Genomic DNA, 14,742 nt, shown 5'->3' on the forward strand with positions numbered 1-14,742 from the left:
ACTCAGGATGATTCTCGATTTCTTAGACACTAAGTCAAAATTATGATATAGTAAGTCAAAGATACAAAAAAGTTAAAAGTAATTAAATATAATTTGACAAGTCACAAAAAAATGCTTGATTTTACATTGCCCAAATTATGGGATAGTAAGACAAAATGATGTCTCACGGTATATATAATACAATATAGTCAAAGAATTTGAAATAAATTACTTACATTCTCATAACTGTGATCTGACATCTCATGATTTTGACTTAAGAGTCAAAGTTTTGATTTGCATTGACAAAATTTTAGTATGTCATAATTTTAATTAAAAAAAACTTCAAAATTTGACTTATCACCTCATAATTTTGAAACAGTTTACTCCCAGAATTTTGACTTCAGTCAAACATCTTACTTTGAATTTCATTAGTTTTATTAACCATGATTATTTTTCATTTAATATTTTTTCTTAAACTGATGGAAATGGGCTTTTCCCCTGGAAGTCAGCAACTGCTTCTAAACGTATAACGATGTCCTGCTCTTTTCAAATACATGAGCTAAATTCTTTGTCTACTGTCTCAGAATATTATCACAATTTTACCTAGAAAACACATCTTTTTAAAGAAATGATTAGGAAATGATAGGACCATAAAACAAATCTTTTACTGAGGTGCATCAACATTTCTACCCTGATATGACATGCCTGTGATAAAGACAGTTATTACCTCAGATTCTAAATATCAAGGTCTCCCTTAAGGCAGACATTAAAGCCAGAATCTACAGTATTTGATAATAATCAAAACAGTACAGCTTACTAGGACTTTAAATATGCTGTGAGGCAGAACAGCCCATGATGATGGTTGTAGGGCTCTGTGTGCTAATAACAGTCCTGTTTTGATTGTTTGTATAGTCATAGATAAATACTTTCATAAAGAGTGAAAAGCTGTGTCACATATTGAGAGACAGCATTTACAACTTGAATACATCTACTTAAACTATTATAAATTTGTCTTTGATCAATAAACCAGCATATTTACATATTTGTAAGCTTATAGTTATTGCATTACAGAAGATTCAAAACACATTTAAACCCTGTTTTCCGGTGATAGCACATAGTACTCTGCCTGTGTCTCTGAAAGAAATAAATATGTTAGATATGTATATATATATATATATATATATACACACACACACACACACATATGTGTATGTATACATATATATACACATATATATACACACACACACACACATATATATATTTATGTATATATATATATATATATATATACATATATATATTTATGTATATATATATATATATATATATATACACATAAACACACATATACATATATATATATATTCATGTATATATATATATATATATATATATAAAAACATCAATTCATGTTTAACAATCGAAAGACAGTATCTCCCAGATTTAATATTACTGATCAATAAATTAAAGTTCACCTGAAACAAATCAGACATGTCTTCCCTCAATGAGAAAAAAAATTGAGTGGGGCACTTGACATTTCAAATGAAGGTATCTGGAGGAACAGCTGACATTTTGATGGACGCTGTGTGAGAATCAACAGGCTCTGACAGACGAGTACTCGCTGGAAGTCTTTGAGAAATAGCATGACGTCGCTGGCTTGCCTCGCCTCCGTAGTGGAATAAAAATCTCCTGTAGGGTTCACGAACCACATTGCACATGCTCTAAAAACTAGTAGGAATATTTAAGTACCACAAACCTACCATATATGGACAAGTCTAGACATTAGGTATTACAAAATACAAAGAACTCCTGGATAAAAATAAAGTTGATACCCCAACATTAAAGTATTTGAGCTGGGATAAAAGTACTGATGCTTTATATTGCATCTTTACTCCTACAATACTACCACGTAGACACCGCGCCTCCTCTTTGGGAACACGGGGGAATAGGACATCCATCCACCACAGAGGAAATATCTCGTCCAACTTGCTTGGCTGTTGTTTAAAATAATGCCACCACTGTTTTGAGTCTATTTGGTCCGTGTCTTTGAGAAGAGAGAAAGCAGCAGCCCATCTCACCACAACAACCCCCCAAAAACATAACCTTTAAAACCTTGATATGCTAATATCAAACAAACCTGCGTCATTTCACAAGGATGCTATCCTTATAATCAGCACGCATTGGGAGGAGGAACAGTTGCAGTCTCCCTGCGTAGCTAGTTTAAGCTCTTCAGTGCAAGTTCAAATTGTGTTTTTTAACATCCAGACACACCTGGTAACTAAATCAAGTCATTAAACGAACTCAACCTTCAGAGGAAATTGTGCTTGTTTGTACACAAGTGGTCGTCTGAAAAGATCTTAGGTGTGGATTTCAGCAACACTGGGTCCATAAATTAAACCTGCGCCGGTGTTTCGTGACCTCCAGTGGAGAAATGTGCGTAAGACACAAATAAATAATAAATATGACATCTGGGTCATACACAGGTGTGCTATTTACAAAAGGACTCTCCATAAAGCTAACATAAAGCTAATTAATCTCCAATACAAAACACAGACGCTACAGCTGTGATGCTATTGAAGTCCATTTCTAAAAAAGGTGACTGAATAATGCCCTGGTTCTCTCTCTGTATATGTGTGTGTTCGGTGTGTTTGTGTGTGTGTGGGTCATCATATAATTGGAAAACACTCTACAGATCACATAATGGAAATATAAAAAGTCCTATAATGGGAGTTTGAAAAATGTGCTCATCTGCATAACAGATTATGTTCTTTGCCTCGAGACTTCAACTTGTGGCCCTAATTCTATTTACCTTGACAAATTTCCATTATCTGTACCACAGCGCTAAACTACACCCTCCCACCCATTTACATCATTGCTTTTATCATTATTACTCTCAGCTAGTAGAACTAAAGGACCTGCCTTTCCTCTCAGGAGAGGACTGCAGCTAGTAAACATTAAAACTTACACACCTAAACACGGGGAGTTTCAAGCAGGAGTCGGACAAAGTTCCTTTGTTGTTGTGGTTGTTGTCCTCAGTGCTGTCCTGGCTTGTAACGAGTCAGTGATTTCCATCTCTGCTCCTGAACTCAATCCCACGCTCTGGTCCTGACAGAGCACCAGAGCAGCTCCATATTGCACTCAGCAGAAAGACGGGCATAAAAAAAAAAAAAAAAAAGAGCAGAGTGGGACCTCTTCTCACAAAAGAGTGTGAATCACACCAGTGTCAAATGGTATTTGCCCTAAATTTAGAAATATACTTTCTGGTTCTCATCACGATGTACAGCATTAAATACGTTGCTTGGAATCCCTTGCAAACACCACTTCTAGCGTGAGTGCGTGTGCACATATGTACATCAGTATGTGTGTGTGTGCGCGCGTGTGTCTCAGTCATCCCGGCAGGTCGGCAGGTTGACGAAGGTGAAGATGTTGTACTCGATGAGGCAGGAGAAACACAGGAAGACGGAGTAGAGGAGGAGACAGGTGAAACCCAGACGCTTGTCCAAAGTCCACTTGTTTAGGTGAACTCCCAATACCTGGACAGACAGACAGACAGACAGGGAGGGAGAGAGACAGGTGGGTGGAGAGACAGGCAGGTAAACAGATCAGTAGACAGTTTAGGAGAGAACTCAGAAATCTGTCAGACTGGCCTGCTTATGTGCCGACACATTCTGTTGTATACTCACAGTTATAAACACAGATGCGAGCAGGAGCCCCACAGAGAAGATCAGTCCTTTGCTGTTGAGTTTGATCTGCGACAAGATATCGTGTGAGACATCACAATTAAAAAGAAGGAAGTAGAAAAAGAACAAAAGACATTTTGGCTATTATTCTTTGATCACACTCCACTCACTAAACTTAACGCTGCTCTACTGCTTCTCCTTTCAGGACTACAGCTGGCTCACCGGGATTTAAAATGGCAAAATCTTGCAGCAGTGAGAGTCTCTGCAATCAATCCCTTATGCTAGCAGCAGGATATTGTTCTCAAGCTTGTTCAACACCTTTTAATGATTTTAGTCTGGCGATGAGTACTTTGTTTCATCGAAGCTCATTTCTTTGTACAGGCACTTACATAATTTCTTTGTGTTTATCATTTGAGATGCGCCGTATATAACCCAGCTGCTTTCTTTATCACAGCAGTAACTCAGCAACTAATTCCACTCTCTCTCTCTCTGCCTCTCTCTCTCTCTAACACACACACACACACACACACACACACACACACACACACACACACTACCATACTATCTTCATTACAGCCTCTGTTCATGCTTATTTCTCGGACACTTAATTGCTGTTCTCTTTTCTGTTGTTATCATAATGTCTCACTTAATGCATCAGCAGTTGTGTTTCATCACTGCAGAAAACTCAAATGTAAACTTGAAAAAATCTGATGTGTATCTTATCTGTTCAGCTGCTAACTGAGTGTAAAGACACAGTTAATTGCAACTCTGTCTTGTTTATTCCTGTACACTGTGGTATTGATTTTGCATTAAAAAGATGATTGTGTCTGAATGCCAGTGTGGCTGTATGTTGAACCAAGAAGTAACATCAAACTCTAATATGGACATTGCTATGCTAATGTGTATTCTCTTCATCATGAATGTTTTCCCTCTTGTGTGCCCCTGTCGTTCTCTTTTTTCTTAAAGGGCAACCCTACTAATTTACGAAAGTGTGTTTACAGGTCTGAGGGACCTTAGGGAGAGTTTAAAGTCTTTTGTGGCTCCAGAGGAAGCTGCATGTAACCCGATGTATTTCCTCCAGTGATGTCACTCAGTGGCACTGTGGGTAATAGAGGCTCCAGGTTTAAAAAAGCAGTCCACTGGTCTAGCATGGCACTCCACTGTTGGACTCATTATGGACAGTTTCAAACAAACCAAAGATATCACAATTTTTATTCCACACGTTCTTCTCCCTTTTCAAACCTGGTGCCTACATTACCCACAATGCAACTTAGCCACTGAGTGACATTTCTGGAGGAATTTATCCGATTACATGCAGCTCCCTCTGAAGCCACGAAAGGCTTTATTCTACATATGTTCACATATGCAGAAAGATTCCCCAAGACCTGTAAACACACTTTAATTTGCAGAATTTGTGCAATTACCCTTTAATTCCATTAAGCATACAAATGTTTTGAGTTCTGACACTACAAAAACCATCATGCCTTGGACGACGCAAACAAGAAGTGTTGGAAAGACATGGGAAGATAATAACCACATAAATTAGTGCCAAAACAAAAAAACCCTTCAAATTTGATGATTATCTCATGTTATATGGAGCTGCAAACTAAACAAGAGAAATTACCGCTATCATTGGAAAGTCATGGTGTGACCCTGAGAGGAAGGAGTATTCAGTACATTGAGGATGTGCTACTTACATCAGTGCCATAGCTGATAGCCAGGGTCTTCAAGGCCCAGGGGAGTCCAAGCCCCACCAAGATGTCAAACACGTTACTGCCGATGGAGTTGGACACTGCCATGTCTCCCATTCCTAAACAGCGGCACAGAGATGGTGTTGTAAAACAGCAGAAACACAGGGGACGGGAAAAGGAAGGTATGGAGAGGACATGAAAGGAAAAGTGAGTGGGCAACAAGGAGACAGGAAGGTACACTGGGTGTGTTGGGTTGCTACTCGGTGGGACAGAGGTGGGTCGATACAGATGAGATCAGTGAAGCAATCTGTCCGGCCGACATCCCCAAAAAAACAACGGCCTGATGAAGAGCCAGCAGCTACAAAGTGAACAATGGACGACTAAACTGCGGTGGCGAGGGTGCATCTCTCAGCGAGCCACCGCACGCAGACAGACAGAACCGTTTAAATATTTGATGACAGGAGCAAGAATAAACACAGATGAAAGGGTGGAGGGAGGGACCCCGTTGGGCTGTCTTCCCTCACCAACCCCCCCTTCTTTTACAGCCTCGCCACGGGTACGGAAGAGGGACAGCTGAAAAAGATGACAGGCCTGCAATCTTAACCCACCCGAACCACCACCCCCGTCCCACCCCACCTCTATCTCTGTCATCTCCTCCCCTCTTTGATTGTGACTTCACTTTGACTCTGCTGTTTGTCTCCCATCAGACCGCAGGTGTGTGTTTGTGTCAAATAATAGCTTAGTAATCTGCCATTTGGTGTGTGTGCAATTACCTTGTCGTGCCACAATTAGGCTTGCCATGCAGTCTGGGACGCTGGTGCCGGCTGCCAGGAAGGTGATGCCCATGATGACATCTGGGATGCCAAGTGTAAAACCTATCACAGTTACCTAACCGAAAGGAAAAGACAGAGGCAGACTGTGACTACTCGTGTTTTGGCCTGTGTCCTTGTGTGTCCTCACTGCGTGCATGAGATAAACAAAACAGGGACCCACTCAAAAGATAAAGTTAGTGTTGCTTTGAGTGCAGCAAATCTGTAAATAAACCGCAGTTAACATGCTCACCGTATCAACTTTAGCAGGTGCGAATATGTCAGTGTTATACTTGCTTACAAACTTGTTCCACTACAACCAAGTGGCAAATCTTTTTATAAAGCAGCTTTAAAGCCATCAATCACTTGCTATTGCTAATGATGCTACGTGTCTGTCGGTGTGTAATCATTCAGTAGCTAAAACATCAGCAATGTGAACTTTAAAAGACAAGTGCACATTTGACATATTATCGAGTGCAAAGTATGTCATATTTTTTGACATATTTTTGTCAAGCACAATATTCTTCTAGCACAGAAGCTTTAGACCTGGAGGGGTCGGGGCGAGCTAGTTTGCATGCTAACTTTGATATATATATCTTTGCAACGTAATACATAGACATAACGTCAGAACTGTTATTCACATTCTGTTGATAATTCTCGCTAATGTTTTCAAATACAATAAATACATTATAGCCTACCCTAACCATAGCCTAACTTTTTTATCATTCCTTCAGGCTGCTACTGAAAAGAATATAGCTGGTATTGATTTTGTTTGTAGTTTCTCCTGTATGTTTTCTGACTGCATTTGGCAATTTGCTATTAAATTATGTATTTCCTCTGCACACCTTCCTTCAAACTCCAAGGACACATGCTAATTTCACACATTAATTGCTGCTGGAGACATTAAAGATGAAGCAGAAACACAGGCTACAGCAGAGTACGTAGCATATCTCTGAGACAAATGTTGTTGTTTTTTTTAATCAACATCTTTGTCAGTTTTCGTTCCCCTCTTTTTTCTCCCTTCTCTCACCATCCACACCATGATGTACGAGAAGCCGGCGATCCACAGGGTGGAGCATACGAAGGACAGCATGAACCAGTTGTCCCAGCGAGGTGTGGAGCAGTTAGGGACGGTGAAGTACAGCAGCAGGCACAGAGGCCAAGCCAGCAGCCACTTCAGCTTGTTACACACACCGGCTGCAAATACACATGAAAAGAAAGTGTCAAGACTGAGATGGACTGTGTGAAGGGAAGATGGGTAAAAAGAAAAAGAAGTTAGATAAATTACATGAGGCTGGAATGAAAACTCGGATAAAACTTGATAAAATGTTATCAAAATTCAACTTGTTTCGATAAAGACTTCATTTGATCAAAATGCACTTGATTCGATAAGACTCCCTCTTGCATCATCTTGCAGATGATCAACAGTCGTGATTCTGCTTTTGTTAAACTGTTTTAATAACACGGTTTGTGCTTTTTATCTAAATTAAGATCAAATCAATCCAACTTACACTTTTTGTGATGAAATTTGTGTTTCACCCTTTTTAATTTAATATTTTAGGTAATGATTAGCCTTTAGCTGTGTTTGAAATATGCTGTGTGAGGAATGTACTGCTGGATGGAGCAAGTGGAAACACCGTGTCAAGATAAAATGAACTGAGAAACGTACTAAAAATAGGAGACTATGTTTTGCTTCAGTCTGGAATGAACCCTGCCTACCTCACTTGACCTGATAGATGCGTTTGGCATCTTTTCAGGTTGCAAAATAAAATAGCAACAAATCTGTAATAATGTTTACGGCAGAAAAGGAGAGGCTTAACCCTCCAATTTCGAAACTGGGATTCAGTTCCCTGGGCGTTTCTATCACCCCTCTATTGACCAAATCAAACCAGCTAATTACAACCCCCTCTCAGATGCAGTTATGCAGCTTATCAATAGGTGGCAGGCAGCGCAATAGTTTGGAGCTCCCCCCTCCATCTACTCTAGAAGACATCCCTTTAAAACATTTAGAAGCTGAGGGACGTGTGTCTCTATTATACAATCTGTTTGTAAGGAAGTGCAAAGAGTCTTCAAAAAGTATTCTGCAGGCTTGGAGAACAGATTTGAAAGAGAATGTAACCATCAGAGGCTTGCTCCTTAGCTCAAGCGCAAACAGTAAACACACTCTAAATTACTACAGTATAAATGGTCAAGTAGACAGTACATCACTCCGGTTACACTGCACCACTTTAACCCAAATATTCCAGACACATGCATTAAATGTAATCACCAGAAGGGGTCTAAAAACTGTACGTATGGGAACTATTTCTTGCTAATCACCAGTCAAGCACAGTGACAGCAGTCACACAAAGTAAATCATTTTCTGTAACACACATTTACACAGATGTATCTTCTGCAGCTACCTGGGCACTGGAAGGGTACAAAGGGTCCCTCCCCATCCTCTTCTTCTTCTTCCTCGTCGTTTTCGTTGTTCTCATTGTCCTCGTTCTCCGTCTCGTTGCCCGCCTCGTCCTGGCGAGCACCCCTCTCGGCCCCGGACAGCCCATTTTCTATGCCCCGCCTACTTCCTCCTTTCACTGGAACATCGGAGTCACCGTTGGTCAGAGTCCGTGTGTTGATTAGCCGCTGCCTCTGTATCACAGACAGTTATACAAACATACTGATGGATATAGTCCGATCAAACCTTAAACACTAATTCCATTTATAGTACAGAAAATGATTAAAATCACTAAAAAATCGAAAGCAAGAATTCAGTATTGAGTGGCCAAAATGGCTCAAAAGGGACAAAACATACCAAGATAAAATAGTCTCTTAGTGACTTAGACCAAACAGGAAGTCAGCCACCTTGAATTTAATGTGAATTTGAGGAGGCCTACAAGTAATTGAGGTTTTCTGCAGCAGTGTCACTTAGCATAATTTGAAGACTGTGATTTAGTACTCCCATGTAAAATAGCAAATGAGACGGAGTAATGTTGATGAGTCAAGTTTCTCCATCATTTCTTGAAAAACAAACACATAATGCCCACTAGAATCCTCAGTGGTGGAGCTGATTTGTAGGCTGGAGCCTCAGTGCAGCACCAGATTACCTTGTTAAAGGAGCTGTCTGGAACACTTTTCACTCCCCTGCACAAAAACACACTGCATTCTGCTTCAAATTGGAAATGGCAGCAATCTTTTTTTTCTTTTTCAATCAAAAGCAGAGTTGTAGTATGCCTATATGCCCGTTTTAGTAAACCCTTACCTCGGTGATGAGCATCCGCGAGGCCATGGTGAGGCGGGTTCTGGGGGAGAAGTGGCTGGTGATCATGATCCTCATGCCGGCCTCGGAGAAGGTCAGCTGGTGTGGGTACGCTGACAACAGCTCATCTACCATCAGCACCGACGGTTTCCTGTGGTGGTTTGCTGTACGACACACACACACACACACACACACACACACACACACACACGTAATCACACAATATACACATGCACATGAGCGAACACATCCATCTAATACATTTCATACCTTGTAATATCTGTGCTTAAACATCCACAGCACACAATAAAATCCAAAGTTAACAATATAACACTAATGAAAATAAAAAAATACATAAATTCACATGAAAATTCTACTTAATTATGCAATTTACAGAATAATATGAAAACATTTGTCGTGTAAGACTCAAGTTAAGATCAATTTGTGGAGGAGGGTCGCCGGAAAGAAAAAAACGACCACCCGTCGAATCCCAGAGTACTAAAAAGTTTACCTTTCTTAAGTAGAACTGCCGTTGCATCACAGCCATCATCCAGTTCAGCGTTACTGGCCGCTCCGTTTCTCAAAGTGGACGAGTTCTTCTTCCGCCTCTCCAGAAAACGAACAATGTAGGAGTTACACCTGAAACAGACGTCAGGTAAAATCCAAACCACTTTTAACGTTCATGTTTTGTTTTATTGAGCTGCTGTGGGGCTGTTGCGAGGCCCGACTGCACGCCGCATAAAATCAATGTTTCATTTATTCATCTGCCATTTCTATTTAATGTGGTTTTCATTTTCAAGTTTTCTATCAACATTAAATACCACCATTTTTACCCGGGCCACAGAGAATACTCACAACCGACCCATGTGATTATAAAACATAATGCACTTCATGGAGATGCTGCAGAACCTGACCACAAACACCACAATGCAGATCTAATATGGCTCCACACTGAAATACTTTGACAGATTAATCACCACCAACAGGTTTACAGTATCCTCATTTTGTCAGTGACTATCCTTTCTTAAGAAAAGCCATAAGATGTCATAACTGTGTGTTGTCAGAAATTAAACTTAATTACTTACTTCATGATCAAAATGTAGACGAAATACATCAGAATCAACGTGAGCGCTTCCCACCTGGAAAACACAGTTCAGATCAATTTACCATTTCAAGGATTTAGTAACTTTGAGGCTGCGAGTGGATTAAGTGATTTTCCTGTCATTAATTATTGTGATTCATTTCAAACAATCAAAACTTATTAAAATTAGACTTACCAAACCACTTTTTCATCATATATGAACTGTAACATGGAGGAGGAAATGACAGAGAAGAGAAAATCACATATTTGAATGTCAAACAGATGTTAAAATCACACATATTGGACATACCTGAAGGTATTACAGGTGAGTAAGTGAGTCAGTTGTTAAAATTCAGGGGCATGTATAGACATTTGAAACACCTGGGGCCAAATCCTGAAGAGAGGAATATGTAAAACTGAATATAGTACTACATGTAAACATTATTTATTTGAAATACTTTGCTGGATTTGATTCATTCCCTCTTGAGTGTGTGTCTTCTTTAAAAGTATCCATAGATTTCTTCCAAGATTGAATGTATCTGCGTGTTTTTTATGTTCTGTAATGTTGTTGGTGCTGGAGGAGAAATGTACTTTTTTAAACGTAACACTAGAGAGAGGTGCTCAGCTGAGTTTCTGTAAAAGGTTGACCTGAATTCAAACACACAGACACACACTCTCAGTGTGGGCCGTTGCTCACATTAGGTTACGGCTACGGCTTCTGCATTTCTCTGGGTTTGAACATTGTTGGAAAAATTTGGGATAATGGAAATACACGACTAAGGTTGAGTCTATTCTAGACGTCTTAATGCAGTTGTTAAACACAGCTGTTTGCACGCATGGCAATAAGATAATGGATCTTTTTTGGATATGTAAGATTAATAACTGTTATATGATGATGCTGAAACAAAGTAAAGTTGTTTTGGTGCTGTACCACCAGACTACAGAGCAGCTTCTCTCCTCTCCTCTCCTCAATTCATAAAAACTTTCTTAATCTTCAGACTCCGACCCTGTGGCAGGAAGGCTATTCTCCTTCTGTTGTCTAACAGACAATGTTACATTAGCTAGCCTGTCTGCCCGCGCAGAGGGCAGCTGCACACATCCCTTTAATCTGGTTGTGGGTTGCCAGGCTTCGTCGACAGATGGGTTGAAATTTGTACGTAGTCACAGGACTGTGTGTGTGGTGTGTGTTTAAGAGACGACCTGACAGAAAAGCACACAAAACGTCTGGAGCTTGAGAGCCATGCATGGGAGAAACCGGGACAAACAGGAGTGTTGGTAGGTCTGCTGTGTGTGTGCGTGTGTGTGTGTGTGTGTGTGTGTGTGTGTGTGTGTTTGTGTGTGAGTATGACAGCTATGTTTGCTGCAAAAGTGGTTGTATGAGGCCATAATTCATATTCATATTAAATATTTTGGCAGTACGAAAGGGATCCGTGGCTATAGCCCAACACCCCTGATCAAGCTCTCCTGATACTCCACTCAAGAGACTTCAGGTTGTATGACTGCTCGTCTGGTATCAAGCTGTTCCTTACCACTATAAGAGCAGAGATAGACAAGGTGTAGTAGGAAGAGTCTCTGAGCAGAGGCCAGCAGGAGAGACGTATTGTCTGTGAGAGAGAGACAGACAGACAGACAGGAAAAAGGAGTGAGACAGTGACAGAACCTGCAGACACCGAACAACATTTTTTGTCCTGTTGAGTAACACATCCGACAAGGTGCTCACTGCGGTGCGCTACTAACAAGATAAACCGAGCTCTGCGCGTGTGTTTGTGTGTGAGCGTGTGTGTCTGTTTTGGCATTACATAACGTGTAATCTAAATAGGAAGAAAATTCTTTCAAGTCGGTTTTTCTTTTCCTCATGGGATTACAGCAGTGAACGGGACAGATATCATTTTCTGACTCACACACTTTTGCGGCAAAATAAACGCAGTTATGACGAGAGGGAGAGAGAGGGAGGTAGAGAGTGTTGTCTCCATCTAAGGCTTTAAATATAAACTGTGATGAATCAACTAAGACATACCGAAAAAAAAATATCAGACCTGCTTCAGGCAGAGAATTAAAAATAAATGTAGTTTTTTAGAGAATAAACAGTGCCGAGGACTAAGCAGAAACAGTTTTGCACTTGTGTCAACCTCTGTCTGTTTTTGTAAATGTACACGTATATATTGTGGCCATCACAGTTTAGTTGTTCCTATTAAATTCATTGTTCTCATAAATGCAAAAATGTTTTGTACTGTACCTGTACGGCAAATATACCACACACTCCGATAATGCAGAGGATGTTGAAGACAGCTGAGCCCACGATGGTGCCGACCCCAACGTCACCTTTAGTAATAAACACTCCTGTACAGCACACACACACACACACACACACACACACACACACACACACACACACACACACACACACACACACACACACACACACACACACAAATGATGACCTCTTTGTTCACATTTGGTTTTAGGTTTTTGTGTGATGCTTACATGGTTGTGTGGTGTTAAGAGTTGGTTTGGTTCTGTGACTACTGTATTATTATAAATCACATTAAAGGTCTAATAAACAACATTCTGCCTCACTAGATTTCAGGACACAACTATTTGCTAATTAAAGCTATAGTGGAGTACAGACGTCCTGAGCAGAGAGGGGAAAAAAAATGCAAATAACTCTATACAACTGTGTGTGTATGCACGTGAATGTTTCTCACCGATGACAGAGGTAAACAGTTCAGGGGCTGAACTGCCTGCTGCCATGAAGGTCGCTCCTGCAACATCTTCACTAAGTTGGAGACGCTGGTTGAGAGAAGGTAAGAGAGAGTAAGAAAACTGTGTTTTTAACAGAAAGACATCAACAAAGCATTACATGGAGAGTTGTTGTGTTGGCTCAGTAGGAGTGCAGTAATAACCTGCAGTGTTTTCTTACCTCACATAACTTCTCCAGTGAGGGGACAAAATAGTCATCGCAGACCAATGCCAGGGCGTAGAACATGTAGACTGCCTGCAGGGCCAAACACAAAAAAACAGGCAGATAATAAGACAATAATACACCAATATTATAACCTTTTCTGGTTGTGAAAGAACCCAAGAAATTAAAAAGCTTTTTAGATTGTTTCTTCGGGGGAATATAAAACCGAGAATTGGTCTCAATAAACTTACAAAGCATAGAAATAAAGGGGGGGGGTGAGGAATACCTGGAATATCTACATATTGTCTGGCCTTTAATGGCAAATACCCCTTTGCTTTAGGCTTATCATGAACATTGTGAGGCTGGCAGCTGGATATGATTCTGCTTCTGATAATGGTTTTTGGTTACTGTATACTCTATATGCTGATGTTAATACAGAATTAATAGGTGAACAGACAAATATACAAGGAGAGAAAAGAGGAGGTGACAAAGTCAAAGGCTTCAATAAGCACGAATGTTATGTTTTAAGGAACGATGTAACCTCTGTGTGACATGTGGAGCAGTTTTGGCGTCTAAATCTCAGATCACATCCTCAGCTCAGCATCTGCATTACACCACACTGGCAGCCAGATCAGTGAGTGGCTACACAGTGTGGTCTGCGAGTGTGTGTTAGTATAGGATTATAGTGAAACTCAGATTTCTCCCATTATTCTCACAAGCCATCAGTAGGTTATACTAGAGACAGGTCCAGGTTTTATATATAACTATATATTTATTATTTCTGATCTGTGCCAGGGTTAATGTGCTGTTCATGCTGTTTGCTGTTAAACTCAAAATGTTCTTCATGCCAACTTGTCTTGATGAAATGTAAACAATTTAATAATGTTTCATGTTATGTTCGCCAGTATGCTGCTGTAAATTTCCTTTCTTCAAAAGAAGCACTCCTCTCACTCATTAATTATTTCCACTTGTTCTACTTTACAGTTTTTTGCATCACTACTTAGTCAACATCAACCCAATGCAGCTCCTGTCCTGTTGTGTTTCATTCATGGAAACACACTGGCAACTTTCACTGAGTGTGTGTGTACAGTGCTGTAGGTGACACTCACACAGAGGACGTGCAGGCCCACAGCTCCATCCATTCGCTCCTGGTTGGTGAAGTAATCTCTCGGGAACTCATGAATTGCTGTAGAGAAAACACACACACACACACACACACACACACACACACACACACACACACACACACACACACTAGTGTAAGGGGAATAAATGTGAAACATTTACTGCGGTGACAGAAGGAAATATCCTGAGGGACTCAACCAAACAAACACAGAAAAATAAACAAATATATAAACT

General features: G+C 40.3%; 1 protein-coding gene across 1 annotated transcript in view; it reads right to left on the minus strand.

The window, feature by feature from the left end:
* Positions 1–1,392: 1,392 nt before the first annotated feature.
* The window catches only part of slc24a3 (solute carrier family 24 member 3), a 68,191-nt gene continuing 54,841 nt past the window's right edge, over positions 1,393–14,742 (minus strand). Inside the window, exons 3-17 of the mRNA XM_084375116.1 lie at positions 14,493–14,569; positions 13,402–13,476; positions 13,187–13,271; positions 12,718–12,821; positions 12,011–12,085; positions 10,678–10,703; positions 10,486–10,539; positions 9,912–10,039; positions 9,404–9,564; positions 8,565–8,793; positions 7,193–7,359; positions 6,127–6,241; positions 5,360–5,472; positions 3,666–3,731; positions 1,393–3,515 (exon numbers count right to left, since the gene is read on the minus strand). Of these exons, the coding sequence (XP_084231242.1) occupies positions 3,366–3,515; positions 3,666–3,731; positions 5,360–5,472; positions 6,127–6,241; positions 7,193–7,359; positions 8,565–8,793; positions 9,404–9,564; positions 9,912–10,039; positions 10,486–10,539; positions 10,678–10,703; positions 12,011–12,085; positions 12,718–12,821; positions 13,187–13,271; positions 13,402–13,476; positions 14,493–14,569 (1,625 nt within the window). The 3' untranslated portion in view covers positions 1,393–3,365. The remainder of the gene's footprint in view (positions 3,516–3,665; positions 3,732–5,359; positions 5,473–6,126; positions 6,242–7,192; positions 7,360–8,564; positions 8,794–9,403; positions 9,565–9,911; positions 10,040–10,485; positions 10,540–10,677; positions 10,704–12,010; positions 12,086–12,717; positions 12,822–13,186; positions 13,272–13,401; positions 13,477–14,492; positions 14,570–14,742) is intronic.

This window comes from Pagrus pagrus (assembly GCF_965226575.1).
Source record: "Pagrus pagrus genome assembly, chromosome: 15".
Taxonomy (NCBI): domain Eukaryota; kingdom Metazoa; phylum Chordata; class Actinopteri; order Spariformes; family Sparidae; genus Pagrus; species Pagrus pagrus.